At 32.5% G+C, this 17,683-nt stretch overlaps 2 protein-coding genes across 5 annotated transcripts; one reads left to right on the forward strand and one right to left on the reverse strand.

The window, feature by feature from the left end:
* Window positions 1–1,716: 1,716 nt before the first annotated feature.
* On the reverse strand, window positions 1,717–2,727 carry LOC103487011 (uncharacterized). The gene is made up of 2 exons (XM_008445198.3): window positions 2,050–2,727; window positions 1,717–1,954 (listed from the first exon to the last, which is right to left on the reverse strand). The coding sequence occupies exon 1, from the start codon at window positions 2,539–2,541 to the stop codon at window positions 2,056–2,058; it is 486 nt and encodes a 161-aa protein (XP_008443420.2). The 5' UTR covers window positions 2,542–2,727; the 3' UTR covers window positions 1,717–1,954; window positions 2,050–2,055.
* Window positions 2,728–9,791: 7,064 nt separating this feature from the next.
* On the forward strand, window positions 9,792–17,299 carry LOC103487010 (cullin-3A-like). Of its 4 annotated transcripts, none has more exons than XM_051083911.1 (3): window positions 10,219–10,368; window positions 12,013–12,317; window positions 14,910–17,299. In XM_051083911.1, the coding sequence occupies exons 2-3, from the start codon at window positions 12,268–12,270 to the stop codon at window positions 16,948–16,950; spliced, it is 2,091 nt and encodes a 696-aa protein (XP_050939868.1). In that variant the 5' UTR covers window positions 10,219–10,368; window positions 12,013–12,267; the 3' UTR covers window positions 16,951–17,299. The 4 variants fall into 4 exon arrangements, with proteins under 4 accessions (XP_008443419.1, XP_050939868.1, XP_050939867.1 ...); XM_051083910.1 differs by having other exon boundaries at window positions 10,229–10,368; window positions 11,990–12,317; XM_051083912.1 differs by lacking the exon at window positions 10,219–10,368 and adding an exon at window positions 10,388–11,641.
* The last annotated feature ends 384 nt before the right edge of the window (window positions 17,300–17,683 follow it).

Consider the following 17,683-nt stretch of genomic DNA (forward strand, 5'->3'; position numbering starts at 1 on the left):
TGAAAAGTAGCACATTTTTTAAAACCTATAAAACTATTTTCTCGATTCATCTTAGTGAAATCCCAAAAATATTAAAAAAAAAAGTTAACTTGTCCACTGTTTTGGGTTTTTTTTTATGATATTAGCTAGAGATTCTACCATTTTTCAAAAATTCCCAAATATTGTTTAATCTTTTTATGTTTCTTTTTTTTTTTTAAATTCAAATCTTCCAAAATCTTACACCAAATCTTAACTAATCTTTTTTTATTTTTTCAAAAAATTATGGATCTGAGCTCATCACATATAAAATTGTACTAAAATACTCAAGAAAAATTGATAATCTCAGTTCATCTATCAAATTGTACCAAAAAAGTCTAAAAAATTTATAATTTTAGACTTTTTTAGTACAATTTTATTCGGAGAAATGAATAACAACCTAATCTTTTATCTAACTCTATTTAAAAAATTATTATAATATTGTCAAATTTTATATAAAGTTTTTGTAAATAAGATTTCTATAATAATCTTGTCAACATAATTATGGAAAACATACCTTCAAATAAAATGATTTGAGAAATTGTATACAAAAGTTTGTGTGAAAATAATAGATTGGGAAAATTTAATTAAGATTTGGTATAAGATTGAGAAAAACTATAGAAAAAGTTTAAGGTCTGAGAAGATCTGAACATCCGTAAAACATCCAATTTAATGTTTTGTCAAATTTTAATATTCTAAGAAAATCTTGTTAAATTTGTCCAGACGAAAAAAACAGTGTTACGAGTTTAAAAAAATGCACTTGAAATTGAAAATCAAACGTGTGCTACTTTCACCAAAATTTCTTTTTTTATTTTAAAAATTATTTAATATTTTTACAATTAAATTTTCTCGAAATCTAGAACTTTTTTAAAATTATAGAATTAAATAAATATATGTATAGTTTTTTTTTTAATTATGTATTATTAGACCAATAACAATTTTCAGGCTATAATCACATCAGATCTTTTGATTATGCTCCGATCCTCTACAATTATACAACTTTTATTTTCACACTCCACCTTTATCTTTTGTTCTATAAAATATGGTTGAAATTTTTTTTTTCGTTAAAATAAATAGAAATCGAGAAAGTATTAAACCCAACTTAAAAAAAAAAAAAAAAAGTTTTTAAAATATATTTTGAGATATAAAAAATGTTATTAGGTAATGTCATCTTGTAGTTATAAATATCAGAAACAACATTATAATTAAAACATCTTAATTAATTATGCTTCTATGCTTTGAAGCTTTTTGAGTCTATCTTTTTGTAAAAAAAGTTAATTATCTTCAGCAAAGTTTTTGTTCACACATATTTATATTTTTATCATTTCCAATTTTTTAATTTTTTTAATGCAAAATTGTATGAAATAAAGTAAAAAAAAAAAAAAAAACAGTAGAGATATATATGAACCCAATTTATTTTTAATAATATATATATATATATATATATATATATATATATTATGTATTCTCCTAGATGTTTAGTAAAACTTTTAAAATAATTTAAAAATGATTTCTATATTTTTGGAAAATAAGAAATGTTTCTAAAAAAATAATTACAATTGCAAATAGTTGAATAATTTGGTTATTATTTGAAATTCAAGATATCTAATTTTGAAAAGAAAAGAGAAATAAACAAAGCAAAAAATTGAAATAATAATGAAATAAATATAAAAGGCAGGAAATTTATTTACATAAGAAGGATTCATGCAATTTCTTCTCTCATTTACGATTGAGATTAGACTTTACAGTGGAGTATGGATCGTTTGATCGGTTTTTCTTTTTTTCTTTTTATTTCTCTTTTTGTTTATCCTTCCAAATTCACCAAAATTTCCCTCAAACCCTAAATTCTATGCAGCCATGAACCATAGATCAAAATTTTCCCCCAATTTTTCACTTCCTTGAGCACCTCTAACTATTCTCTCTCATTTTTCCATCTCTCCTGCAAAATCAGAACCCAAAACTAACTCAATCACAAGAATCCAAACCTTCAATTTCCTCGCTGATTCAATTAATCTCAATTTTGAACAATCATACCTTGTTTTAACTTACGGCTCTAAATGTGTTCTTCCCGCCGAGCGGCGAGCTCGGCAAGATCGGCCTCGAGAAAATCACGACATTCATCTGAGAACCAACGCGATGATTATGAAAAGAAGAATGAGGAGGAGGATTATTATTATCTCGAACATCGCACCAATCTCCACCAATCGAATTAATCTTCTCTTTTGCGTTGAAGCCTTCACCGATGTCTTCACCAAGATGCAAATCCTCTTCTCTGATTCTCCGAACCTGGTAATGAACATACGCTAGTTTCTTCCTCCAGTCTGCAACCTTCGCTACTGATTTCGGCGACTCTGTTTCCTCCGACGATCCTATACTTTCTTGATCCGTCTCCACTTCCTTGTACGTCTTCGGAGTGTGAAAATCACAAGGATGACAAATCAACCTCATCGACTCCTCCGCTTCCGTTGCCGGAAACTCTCCGCCGGAGACTAAAGGTTCTTGATTCTCTTTCAATTGCTTCGTCATTACGACGCCGTGTTCGGGCAGGTTCAGTTCGTAATTCTGTTTTTTCTTTCTCTCACGGGTGATGCAAAAACAGAGGCCGAGTCTTTGTATTTTATACTCGGGAGACTAAACGGTGCGGTTTGAGGTGATTACGTGGCAGGAGGCACGTGCAGAATGATTGGGACACGTGTTAAATAAGAATGGCGTTATATGGAAAGGTCAAAAAACCGTTTTCCTTTATATAAGGGAAAAAGGATTTTTGTTTTTTGATTTCCTTTAATGGATATTTTTAAAAATCCGTGGTGGTAAATTTTTTTAGTTAGGTGGCGAAAGAAGACTGGTGAGGTAGATTTTGTTGGATCCGATAAAAATTTTGTTTAAGGAGGAGACGTGGCAGAACAGGAGTGGACGTGAGTGGTGAGTCTTAAAGGGGATGGGTGACGTTAGCAAAGGTGTTTGGAAACAGGTGGCACGTAAGGGTGGGAATTGGGTAGTGGGACGGCGGGTGACCGATGGACCATCACGGCCTTTGACGATCTGACGTGTCCTCAATAATTGTATTATTAAAATGGGAGGAAAATAAAAATGTGAAATTGGAGATTATTATTTTTCTTTTAATTTTTTTACGTGGGAATATGAAATTATTTGTCACGGGCACAAGTGGAATGGAGAGAGCCATAAGAGACATCATTCATATAGCTTGAGTATTTGATAAGTTCGTTTGACAACCCATGTTATTTTGATAGAAATAAAGTTGTGTAAGAAAGGGACGGTGATATTCTTCTTCGTTCTGGGTACCACTTTTTTAAATAAACCCTAAAGCTATAGAGGCTAGTATTTAAATAACATGGTTGCTTTTAATTATGTATTTATTATATATAAAATATCCATGAAGGTTGGTTTAATATTTATATATTTATCCATAAAAGTCGAAAAGGTGCATGTGGTGAGTACAAAATAGAGAATACTAAAAATATTATGACTCGTAATAATATATATATATATATATATAGTTGTTAAAAGATAAAAATGGAATATAAAAGTTTTCTTTCTATTGCCCTACGTGTATGGTGGATTTTTGTGAAGAAAGAAAGATTTGCCTTATATCATATTAGACTGATAAGAGTAAATAAAACTGAAATATTTATTACCATTATACACATTTAATACATTTTTCTTAATTTAAAGGTTTAAAGATTTTAATGATTTTAATGGATACAAGTTTCAAAATTTAGAAAGATAATTAAAACTCAATTTTGTTTAAAACTTATTATTTATTAAGAGAACTTATCATAAAAAGAAAACCCAAATCTTTTCTTTAAAAATATTTTAAACAAAATATTAGGGGCATTTCCTAAAAATAGCAATTCTAACAAATACACCCAATTTTTTTTTAAAAGCATTTTAGTTTTGCAGCTTTTTTTATAAAACTTGACATTTGAATGCCTGAAATATAGGAAAGTATTATATTTGGTATAACATTTTGTTTTATTAGAAAAATATATTTTCTTCTTCTTCTTTTCCCTCTTTTTTTTTTTTTTTTTCCCTTCCTTTCTCTCCTCTTTCCTTTTCTTTCTCATCTTCCCCTACATCTCATACGGAAGGACAATAAAGAGTTTGGTAATATATATATATATACACAAACCAAACAAAAAAAATTTTAAAAAAAAATAATTAGAATTCAATTTTATAAAGAGAAAAATATCAAACTATTTAAAAAATAGATTAAAAAATATTATAAATATTGATAGATTTCTACCAATTTCTATCGATGGTAGACATGTATTCAATTTTTATCATTAATAGACATCGATAGTGTTACGTTCTATTAATTTCTATTAATGATAGACTTATACAACGTCTGTGTGAGATGTTAGGGATCAATGTCAATATGAAGTATAAAGAATGTAGCCAATTTTTCTATATTTAAAAAAATCTATTTCAAAAATTTAAAGATCGAATGCTATCAAACTTGGAAAAATCAAGAAAAAAAAAACACTTATTTAGATTCATTTTCCCCCCTTTTTTAGCATCCATGGTGTTTTGATTAGAAGAGTTAACAAGTCAATATCATTCTTTGTTCAAAATTGACCAAATAATAAAAATCAACCCACGGCACTCAATAATAAAATAAGAAACAAAAAAAGGAATGTAAGTGTATATAGTAAAGAAATTGGGGACATTAAAGTTAATCAAGTTTTTCAACTGATAAAAAAGAGTTGCACCATCTCATACACCCATTATGTAACATAATAGACAAAGCAAGAATGTAATATAATGCCACGTTTTCTTTTTTTTCTTTCTTTAATTTCAAAACCAATAATGTAAAAGAATTATAATTTTATAACTATTGTGAAAATCATCTCTTTTGTTACAGTCTAAAAATAAATCTAACTCATCCTAATTGATTGACTTATTGCTGATTATTATGATAATTTTCCATAATTTTTTTATTGGGCAATCTCCTATTCATTTTTGTTTACAATGTTTGGTTCCAAAATGGAAAGTATGTTCCTTCCAAAAGCTGATGGCCCAAGTTGTTCTAATTGTCGAGTGAAGTCCTTCTACAGAATGGGCTTGGGCCATATATAGAGAGGCCTAATTATATAATTTTTCTGCATTTTATAACTATAGCCTAGAATATAATAGCTTATTACAAGTTTGGCCTAATATTATCAAATTTTTCATAAATGTCCCAATCAGTAGCGGATCTAGAAAATATATTGACGGGGCTAAAAGAAAAATATGAAAAATAAACTAGACAGTTAATTATTAATATTCACTAAACTAATGATAAATATTAATAATTAAATAGTTTTCTTTATATATATTATATAAAGACAATAAAGTTGAGAGTGGCTCGAGCCCCTCTGAGCCTATGCTAAATATGCCCGTGGTCCCAATGAGCTTTAGTTTTACATAAATATAGAATCAAAAAGACCAAACTACCCATCTTTATTATCAATAATATATTTAAAAAATGAAGTAAGGAAAGTGGACTATGATTTGCATTTATTAAATATATATGTAAATATGATATGCAGTTAATTCTATTATGATAATATTATAATCAAGATTACCACATAATTAATTTTCTTTTGGTGATTTTGTTTAAAAATTCTTCAATACGTTCGATCTCTCTCCGTCCATTATTTCTTATTCCGTTCATCTCTTTCAAAAATTTTCGGTGAGTAACGGTTTATGGTTATATATAAAATTTGTTAGAGTATATGAAAAATATATAGTATATTAAAATTTTAGGGTACATGAAAAATATATAGTATATTATGTAATTCATGCTTTTTTTAGGGTATATGAAAAATATATAACTATATATTTTTCGATCAATAAATTAGAGTATATGAAAAAATATATAGTATATTACGAAAAAATATAGTATATTATATAGGTATATGAAAAATATAAAACGTGGGAACGGAAATGTGAAAAAATTTGATGAAATTTTGAGATATTTGTTTAAAATTATCTCCAAAGTAGGTGTTTTTTTAAAAATATTTCTTCTTCTTCTTATTCCATCATAATTAATTTTAAAACACAGAATAATTATTCTTCTTATTATTCCAATGCAACCTCCCTTCTCACCGTTTGATCTTCATTCCCGACCACGATCCCAAACGTCTCATCTTCCATGACTATAATGAATCTCACTCGTTGATTTTGGCTTACGTGACAGCTCCCACATTTACATCTTTTTTTGTTTCCTTGATGTTGATGATGGTGATGAGATTGAAGCTCGTCGGTCTTTTATATAAGGTGTTTCTTTTATTTTTCTTAAATAGTGTATTGGACCATTTCCTACACAAATATGAGACTCAATTACCTTTTCAACCATATTTATCCTTCAATTCTTTTAATCAATGGATAATAATATTAATAACAATATAGAGAAGTGTTAGCAGGTGATGAACTTTCCAAAATGATTTTCTTTTCAACACCTCCACAACTAAAGGAAAGTAAGAATTTACAAGGAGGAGAAAACAACGCATATTTGATATAACTTTAATTTTCTATGTATATATAAATTAGGGTATGTGTTTTGATAAATGCACCAGCAACACAACTTACATACTATGGTAGCTTCTTATATACTGAACAAAAACAAATAATTGAATATACAATCACAATGTATGTTTGGACATATGCAATATTAATCTAACATTTTGCTAAATTATCAAAAGGTACAAAAGCTATAACTTAAGTGCAAGAAACGATACTCAAACCAACCTAGTTAGAAGAAACTTTGCAACAAGGTACAAAAGTTAAAAGGTTTCATTTATTGGACACTTTTTTGTATTTTTCTAATGTTGAAATTTTAGGTAACATTCTCTATGAATTAAAGGAATAATACTAAAAGACAATAATTACAAATTACAACTCCAAACTAAGATTACGAGGATGAAAGAACCTTCGATAACTTCGATTCTAGATCGATAAAAAGATCTAAACTAAGATGACATATATAATTAAATTTACTTCTACTCACGAGTCGTTTAAGGTTTTTGGGTCAACCAATAATTTAAAAAAGATGATGTTTGGTTTGTGTAAGAATATTTGAAGATATATAGGAGGATAACTACGTATTTGTTTTGTAGAATTTCTATTCAAGAATGTGGTAAAATTACCTAAATCTTCCTAAAATGCCTTTTCAATTATTCTTTAATTTATAATTAATATAAGTTGAACTATTTTTAGTAATTTGAATTTCTTTCCAAAATGGATATATTTTTATTATTTTATTTGGTAGCTTTATCAAACAATATAATTTATATTTGTTGAAGATTTTTTTATAAAATAACTATAAACTTAAATTTAAAATTGATCTTGAGATATCAAGTATATTTGCCCCATTGATCTTGAAAGGCTAAAAGGTTTTATTCAAAACAGATAAAAGAAGTCTGGTCGTGATTGTTATTATTATACCATCAATTTATATGGGTTTGGGTGAAATTTATACACGAACCCCATCCTCTTTCATTTTGTAACTTTTGTTTAGTGCCAACATTATTGTGTTGAGTAGTGCCCAAGGATAGTGTGGTAATTTGTTGTAGCGTAGGCATAATTTGTTGAGTAATATTCTCTCCCATACTTGCACTTGGTGGACATCGTCGGTTGATAGTACGTAACATTAAATGTCAGTAGCCTACTACAAGTTCATGCAAACAGGTAAAGCCATTATTTGACTATTTTATAAGTACATGGCTACTTTTGGAGAATATATGTTAATTTAATGACAATCTTTTGGTGATTGGGGTTTTCTATCTTGACATGCATAACTATGAATAGAAGTCTCAGAGAAAAGTACAGAATGGATCACGTCCCACTCATTTAATTTCATCGTAAGAACGTTGGGCTTTTGCTTGCATTATCATCGTCAATCAACATTATCAAAATGCCCTTATTTTTATCTGCCTTCTTGTTCTTCTTGATATTTTTTCACTTTTTGTTGCAAAGAGGTTTGACTGTGCTCATATTTTCATCGAAGAGGTTGTGAGCTTATTGAAAAGGGATCAAAGAGGTTGCCCAAAGCATCAAATGTGTGGGTTTCTATCACAACATGGGTTTGTTTGCAGAAAGGGGTCGATAGATTGAATTTTTCACCAATTAGATTTGTAGTTAATTATCGTTGGAAAGTGATGTCTAATCGAGCGTTGGACACATGAGTCGTTTTGAGACGTTGGATATGTGGGTTTTTGCTAAAGAGGGTGAGAGAGAGCAAGAGTGAGAGGAGAGCGAAAGAGAGAAAAGATCAAGATAGGAAATGGGAAAGCTAGAGTGAGAGATACAATCTACGTGTGGGATGTCTGTCATTTCTATAATTTCACATGGATATGGATGTTAACCGTCACATGCTCATTGTTGGAATCACTACGATCACCAATTGAATTTTTTGAATGATAAATATTTAGATCACAAAATGTGGGTAACTTTTATAGAATGATGAGGAACCTTCCTTTCAAAACATTCAAATTCATTATCTCTTCCTAGATATAAATGAAAGACAAGTTCGCCATTCAGAATTTGAAGGATTAGTAACTCGTAGACATGAAAGAGCTTCATCATTTGTGAATGAGAAACTCAATGACTTGATTCATTATGGTGAGGTTCCAACGACAATCTACTAGTTTTACTTCAACTTTTAAGAGTTATTTGAGACATAAAGTTGGTTTAATGGTATGGGATCATCATAGTCCATTAGGTTATATAATAGTTTATTGAGTTGAATATATGGTCTATATTTGACTGCACTGTATCTCAATATTTATTGAACATGGAGTTTTGAGTTACTAGGTTGATTCTTTTTTTTTTTTTTTAAGTACTAGGCTGATATTTTTGGTACAAATAGTTGTGCCTTAGATATAATCTATTTTGCAAATAAAATTAATTTTTAAAACTTTCCATTTGATCCTCTTTTAACGTAAAAAGATGATTTTGGGACATGTTTGAATGGCTAAAGAATAAAACTTTTAAAGTACTTTTTCATTTAAATACTTTTTATAGAAATTTTTTAAAATAAAAAATATTAATGTGTTTTGGTTACATTTTCTCCAACCTGTTTTTATATATATAGATTATTTGGTTTTGATATGGATTTTAAGTGACTTTATTAATGTTAAATTACTGTAAAAGAACCTAACTAAAACAAATAATTTTAATTTTGTATTTTAAAACACTTTTGTTGCTAATCTTTTTTAATATATGATATTTTTTTAAAAATATATCGATCAAGAATTGGTATCTGTTGGAGTCGGACAACAAAGTGATCGCTCAAGTTGGCTACTAGAAAAAGGTCATCAGAGCATGTTGTAAACAATGATTGTTATTGGAATTATAGTAACAATAGTCACAAACGTTGGGTAAAGTTGGTCATCGAGCATAGGAGAGTGGAACAACTTATTTTAACCAATTGAGTTGGGTAAAGTTGGTAAGCCAAACAACCAACTCGATTGAAGCTGGTGATCCAAACAATCCAACTCAAGTTGATCCAAATTGGAGCATCCGAACAATTCCTTTACAAACATTTAAAACTATTTCTTAAAAATTCAAAAATTAAACGATGTATCTCTTTTAAAAGTCAAATAGATCAAACAAACATGAAGTTAAAAGCTTATGTTTGAATCTTTTTTATATTATTAAACTCGTTTGATTTTGATAGCTTTTGTAGCCACACATTCTGACCACAGCCACGAGATAACCCTAAACAAATAAATAAGAAGGGTTAGAGGGGGTGTGGTGATCCAACATGAATCCGCCCCAAAATTGGCCCGGTTGCAAAGCCAGAGTTGAGCCTTCCAAGCTTTGGGAAGTTAAAATTGGAGGAAAAAGAGAACCACGTCGAGAAGAAAAGGATAATTTCAATTAAAAGTAACCAATTTTTTTTTTTGTTCTATTCTTTCTTTCTTTCTTTCTTTCTTTCTTTCTTTCTTTTTCCTCTTCAAATTATTGCTTTCAGCCTCCCTTCTTAAATCCTTCAGATAAACATTTCAATCTTCTTTCCTTCCTTCAATTCCCCATTTCTCTCTGTTTTTCATTTCCCCCTTTTGCTCAATTCTTCTTCAATCATCCTCTGCTTATTCCTTTTTCCCTCAAAATCCTAGGGTTTCCCTCCAAACGCTCCCCCCCATCCAATCGAGATTAAGGGTTTTCTGGGATCCGATCCTTGGTAGCCATGAGTGCCCAAAAGAAGAGGAATTTCCAGATAGAGGCCTTTAAACACCGGGTCGTGGTGGATCCGAAATATGCTGAGAAGACCTGGAAGATTTTGGAACATGCAATTCACGAGATTTACAATCATAACGCTAGCGGTCTTAGCTTCGAAGAGCTTTACAGGTTGCTTCCTCTCCTCCTACTTTTCATTTCACTGCTATACTACACCATGTTACGGTTCCAACTTTCGCCATCAGTTCTGTATTCTAGCTGTTGTTCTCAGATTACTTCCTCTGTCGTGCCTATGTGTTTCAGAGAGTTGTTAGTGCTTTTACATCTTTGAGCCCTTGCTTCAAAACGAGGAAAAGTTGCGACTTACGTATTACCCTTTGTTTTATGCACTTGGGCTCGATAATTATTTGCAACTATCTCTTATATATGTGCCTGAGATGATCTTGAATAGATCTGCTATTGGCGAGGACATTATTCTACCTAATGACGGCACAGCTATTTAGGAGAAGTTGAATAACTGGTTGATAAGCCTAAATGAAAGTTCTTGGAGTATTAGTTGAACCAAGTGGTATAATAAGTTATTTATATAATCCTTCTTCATTTAGGATGCCTTCGTTTTTTATAATTGTTCACTTAACTAAAAAGAATATGTCTATAATTCTTAATTCTCTCATCTCTTTTGATTGATGATTTCCACTGCGTAGGTTAATCTTAGAAATTTTAGTGCGACCACAAAGTTGATTGAGTGAATTTGGTATTTGACAGTCATTTTGTACAGTGCACAATAAATGGGATGGTTTCGACGTCTTAATTTTCTTTGGCTTTAGGGATGTGAGTAGAGCACTTCTCCCCGATAGTGAGAAATCTATACTGTAACTCTTCCTCTATGAATGGCTTGGATGTTGTATTGCTAAGTCAGCCCGATTAGATGTGCAAGGAGCATTTGTTTCCAGCATAGTAAAAACTAAAAATTAGAGAATACGGTTGAGAAATAGTGCATAATTAAGTAATCAATTCTTCATCCATTTTTGGTTTGTCAAACTTCTATTGGTGTGGGTTGGTATTTGCTGTGAGATGAAAAGTTTGAACAAGGACTTTAAGATGAAGTTCTTACCGTTCTATGTAACAATAATTCTATGTACCTAGCCATTTGTAGCGCATTTTGTATTAAATATAGTATGTTGTAGATGATGGGCCTCAAGTTTAGGGGTAGGTCGTTAGTAATAGACATAGGATTGGATGGCATAGGTCAGTGTATCACCATTATCAACTTCATTATATTCATGTTTTTCCTTCTCCATGCTATTCTTATGGTTCTACTCTTTTTTTAATCTCCGTGAGTGTTCGGATTGCCTTATGTGCACCTTAAATAATCTCTCGGGACAACTCGCCTGACTATACGACATTTGGGTGTCAAGGAAACTCGTTGGAAATTAATTCCTAGGTAGGTAGTTCCCATGTATTGAACCTATGACTTTTTAGTCATTTATTGAGACTGTCTCCTTTTTTACCACTAGTCCTACTCGCCTATGATTCTATTCTTCTAAAGATTTGTGTGCGTAAGCTATTCAATGCCTTTGCAGATTAGCATCTATATGAGATATTGGATGGCACATCTAACACACTTTCAAACATTAGGCTAAACGTTGGAATTGGTTGTAGCTTTTTCCTTGTTAATGGAAAGGTCAATGACACGTCATGCACTTTGCGAGTTTGTTTCATTATCTACCTTCGCTTGGTTGAGCAAATTCTTGTATTTACAAATTTATTGTAGTTTTTGTGCATGTTGTAGTTTCATTACTTCCATTCCTCCAGATATCTGTACTCAAAATATTGCTCATGGAGCAAAGGCAAGTAAGCAGGAGGTACTATACTGAGCTCTTTCTTCCATGGTCCTATCAATGCTGGATATTGCTGAATCGAAATTGAAGTTAGTGGCTTGGTTTGGCAATTCTCCCACCAAAGCATTCTTATGGTGTTTCAACGCAGCTTTTCTCAAATCACCTTCAGCTTAAACTACATCCTTCACTGCAAGCACTCCTAGTCCTGCCATGTTTGGGGCCATGATTGATGGATCTCTTCAATCAATTATATTTTGTTCCTGCAATGGTGTATTATCGGTAAGAGGTGCGAGGAGGGCTTGAATCATTTGTTTTGGGATTGTAACTCACTGCCGTTGAAGTTTCTTGTTGAGATTGTTCGATGTTTGTTGGGTTTGGAATAGAGATGGCAGGGTTCATCTCGAGGAGGTGATTTTGAAATGAAGTTTTGTGGAAAGTTAACTTGTTTGTAGTTTTGTGGGGAATTTGGCTTAAGAAATAACAAAATTTTTAGAGAGGTGGAAGAAGTTTGGGTGGTGGATAAGTTTAATGATTTCGTTTGGCCATTAGCCACTAGGTGTCTAGGCCTTCTTTTAATCATGAGCTTGGTCTTGTCCTTTTGAATTGGAGTCTTTTGGTAGGGTTGGACTCCTTTTTCTTTTGTGGGTTTGTCTTTTTGTATGCCCTTGTATTTTTTCATCCCTATGTTTGAAAGTGCAATTTCTGAAAAGGTATGTATATACAACTAAATTTTTTGATTCTGCTGATCTGTTATCCCCTTTGAACCAAACAGATTAGTACCATTGTTTCAACTTACTAAGCGTCAAGATATGGTTATAGTAGTTACTATGATCTTTATATATATAGAAACAACTGCTTTCATTGAGGAAAAGAATGAAAGAATGCTAGGGCAAACAAAAAACAAGCTCACAGAAAACCTACTAAAGAAAGGATTTCCAACTAGATAAGATATTGCCTAGAGAGTAATTACAAAAAGCATTTGAGACTGAAGCCAAAAAAGAAACATGAAACCTCACCAAAGACCAAACTTCGCTTGGTAGTAGTTACCATGATCTTTAATCCGTCTACAGATTACAATTTGCAGCTGACATAGCTACATACAGAAAAACCACCAAGCAGTTCCACATTTTCCCCAATTCATGGTCCCATCTTGAATTTCTACACTTTTGCTTTTGTTTTTTAAATTGCTATATGTATATATATATATATATTTTTTTTTTTGTGAAGGAAGTGTGTTGCTGTAAGCTACCGAAATGTGATTCTGTGCAGTTTCTACTTGAAGCATATTAAGTTTTCTTTCATTTTTTCTCAATGAAAGTTGTTTTTATAAAAAAGTGATTATTTTATGTCTTTTGATATTGTTTGCAATTACTTATCTCTGCATACATGCTATTTTTTGTTATTATCATTCTTTTTTATGTTATAGTTAGTATCGAATTGGTTTCAGTAATCAAAATAATGTGGTTCTTTCTTAGGGTTCTCTTCCAAAATCTTTTAATATGTCAATCTGAGAATAACACAACTGGTCAAGGCATATGTCTTGACCAAGGGGTCAGGCGTTTTAATCTCCCACCCCTTAATGCTGAACTCAAAATGATAAAACAAAATATTTTGATAATTGTGCAGTCTTTTGTTTGTTACAAATGGCTACAAAGGGAGCAATTCTCTTGGAAAGAGAAGTTCAGAAACTTTATTTGAGCTAAAATGGTTGCAGAAGAAGGGTGCCACCTCAGTTGCAAGGGTCTCTTTAGAAGCAGAGTGGAAGGTGGTCCCTGTCTTGATAATGGGAAGAAAATGAATATTTCTTTTGCAGCTAGTTAGAGTTGGGATTTTCCTTGGACAAAACTTGCTATGGAGATTAATAGTGGATGATAAATATGAAGTTGAGCTTATCAAAATAAGATATGAGGTTGAGAGTCGTGGGTGGAGTAACCAAAGAAAAAACATCAGTAAAAGAATCCCTCTTAAGGAGAGATTCTCGAGAATCTACCATGAAACAGACACAAAGTTGTTTTAGATTAGAGATTGCTGGAAAAGGGAGAGAACTTTCCTCACTAATTTCTAACATATCCCTAATAACCTTCCTATTAGCATTTATGCTATCATACCTGCTGCTCCAAGCCTCTAACACATCTATATGCTGTATGCTTGTAAGATAATCCCGCTGGTCCAACTGTGAACTTGTTTGTGATAGTTATCATCACACCCATAATCATGTTGTCAGATATATTCTAATTGAAGCATGTAAACTTTAACAAATCTGCTAATCTTTATTTTTTGCTCAAGGCTATCCTCGTCGTGTAATCGTGTAATGCTCTAAGTGGAAGGTAGGAGGATGCACTCTTCTTTGTGCACAACTAAAATTAGTTTTTGAACATCCTTTTGCATCTTTTATGGCTGAAATGTCAAATGAAGATGTTCAATTGGCACCATGTAGATCTGCTTATAATTATTCTTCATGGTCTCTGTCTCTCTTTGGATTTTTTAGTGTACATTGGATTATTAATTCACCACTGTATGAATTAAGAAAAAAATTGTTCCAGTTTCGGATCATTATTCAATGTAATGCATTAGCTTCAAAGCTTCTTGCTCAAATTAAGTTCTTTACATTTTGACGGTGCAGTAAAATGGCTTCAACAGTTTGTGGTGGAAGCTACACTATCAGCTAGTTTGTGACTTTTTTAACTACCTTCTCATACATTTTCAACTTTATTTTTTATTTTTTAACTTGAAAAGTATTTTACTGCTATAGCCTAGTAGGAACCTCCAAACCTGTTTATTTTATTACTTTCAAGCCTTTTTTTTAGTGTTTCTGGCAGTCATGTAAAAATATTTTTTCTTTCCTGATGATCAAGCATCTTGTACATTTAGGAACGCTTATAATATGGTGCTGCACAAATTTGGGGAAAAACTTTACTCTGGGCTTGTGAACACGATGTCATTTCATCTGAAAGAAATATCTAAAGGAATTGAAGCAGCTCAAGGAGAACTTTTTTTGGTAGAATTGAACAGAAAATGGGCAGATCACAACAAGGCTTTGCAAATGATCCGAGACATATTGATGTACATGGATAGAACTTTCATCCCAAGCACTCACAAAACGCCTGTTCATGAGCTTGGTTTGAATCTATGGAGGGACGTTGTTATCCACTCTAGCAAAACCCAGACCAGGCTCCGAGATACTCTTCTTGAACTTGTGCATATGGAAAGGAGTGGTGAAGTTATAAACAGGGGTTTAATGAGGAACATTATAAAGATGCTTATGGATTTAGGTTCTTCTGTTTACCAAGAAGACTTCGAAAAGCATTTTCTTGATGTCTCTGCAGATTTTTATCGTCTCGAGTCTCAGCAATTTATTGAGTCTTGTGACTGTGGGGATTATCTTAAAAAGGCTGAGAGACGCTTGAATGAAGAAATAGAAAGGGTGTCTCATTACTTAGATGCTAGAAGTGAACCGAAGATAACCAGCGTGGTGGAAAAAGAGATGATAGAAAGTCACATGCAAAGATTAGTCCATATGGAAAACTCAGGCTTAGTAAATATGTTTGTTGATGATAAATATGAAGATTTGGGCAGAATGTATAACTTGTTTCGACGTGTACCTAATGGGCTCTCTATTGTAAGAGATGTCATGACATCTTACATCCGTGATACAGGTAAGCAGCTGGTGACAGATCCTGATAGGATAAAGGATCCTGTGGACTATGTGCAGCGACTTCTTGATTTGAAGGATAAATATGACAAGGTTATCAGCTTGGCATTCAACAATGACAAGACGTTCCAAAATGCCTTGAATTCCTCGTTTGAATATTTTATCAACCTGAATGCTCGATCTCCAGAATTTATCTCTTTGTTTGTGGATGACAAGCTTCGCAGAGGATTGAGAGGGGTTAGTGAGGAGGATATAGAAATTGTGCTAGATAAGGTTATGATGCTTTTCCGTTACCTTCAAGAGAAAGATGTATTTGAGAAATATTACAAGCAACATTTGGCCAAGAGGCTTCTGTCCGGAAAAACCGTGTCTGACGACGCTGAAAGAAGTTTGATTGTTAAGCTCAAAACAGAGTGTGGGTACCAATTTACCTCTAAGTTGGAGGGTATGTTCACTGATATGAAAACATCTCAGGATACGATGCAGGGTTTCTATGCAAGATTTGGTGCTGAGTTAGGAGAAGGTCCAACACTAGTTGTGCAGGTCCTGACTACAGGTTCATGGCCAACTCAAGCCAGCACAACTTGCAACCTTCCTCCAGAGATTCTTGGGATATGTGAAAAATTTAAAAGCTACTACCTTGGGACACATACTGGCCGTAGATTATCTTGGCAAACGAATATGGGGTCAGCCGATCTGAAAGCAACTTTTGGCAAGGGCCAGAAGCATGAGTTGAATGTTTCAACATATCAAATGTGCGTGCTAATGCTGTTCAACAATGCCGATCGTTTGAGTTATAGAGACATTGAGCAAGCTACAGAGATTCCAGCCGTAGACTTGAAAAGATGTCTACAGTCATTAGCCTGTGTGAAAGGACGGAATGTGCTCCGGAAGGAGCCGATGAGTAAGGACATCGCTGAAGATGATGCATTTTTCTTCAACGACAAATTCACGAGCAAGTTATACAAGGTGAAAATCGGTACTGTAGTTGCACAGAGGGAATCCGAGCCAGAAAACCAGGAAACACGACAGAGGGTAGAGGAAGACCGGAAACCACAGATCGAGGCAGCAATAGTCAGAATAATGAAGGCAAGACGTGTATTGGATCATAATAACATTGTCACTGAAGTCACAAAGCAGCTGCAATCAAGGTTTCTTCCCAACCCCGTTGTGATTAAAAAACGAATTGAATCTCTTATTGAGAGGGAGTTTTTGGAGAGGGACAAAGAAGATAGAAAACTGTACCGTTATCTTGCCTGAACTTTGAAGAATTTACGATTGCCCTTAATGTGTCCAAAACTTTATACTACGGGCTCATTGTTATAACTTTCATGAGTTGAAATGTTACCATTGAATTGCCGCAGGCTTGGGTTGGTTAGATGAACTGTCATCTCTCTATTGCCCAGCTCTCGTTTCCCTTTACACTTTTGATCTTATGGCTTCTTTTTGCTGATTATGCTCTACTGGTTTCACTAGGATATGGAATCCAAAAGTGAAAGGTAGTTTCTGAAGGTTTAGGTGATATTCCCACAAAGAAGGTCTGGAAGCAGACTTGTACATTGTATTCTCTTGGATTTTTATGAATGATTAGATTGCCACTTGGTTTGAACTTTTGGTGCAACCTCTATCATTGGGAGCGTTTGCGAGTCCTTTCATGTTCAAGGGTAATTTTCTTTTCTTATGGTAAAAACACACTTAGTAAAAGCCAAGTCTTCCACTAGAATTTCATTTTTTTTTTATCAAGTTTTAATATATATTCCAATGGCTGCCCTTGTGTTAGGTTTTGTTACAATGGACGCACTCATGTTAACAATAAGTAATTGAAGACTCTCTTAAGCCCTAAGTCAACAAATGAATGGAGATGAAATCTTAGAAAATTCTAGAGCTCATCATTTTCAGTACCCCAATATCAAATTTTTGAAAGTTTGGTGGATCTTGGCTTGCATATCCTAATTTGTGAGTAAGGATGAATGCGGTTTTGGGGTCTAAGTTA

Source organism: Cucumis melo, chromosome 4 (assembly GCF_025177605.1).
Source record: "Cucumis melo cultivar AY chromosome 4, USDA_Cmelo_AY_1.0, whole genome shotgun sequence".
Classification (NCBI taxonomy): domain Eukaryota; kingdom Viridiplantae; phylum Streptophyta; class Magnoliopsida; order Cucurbitales; family Cucurbitaceae; genus Cucumis; species Cucumis melo.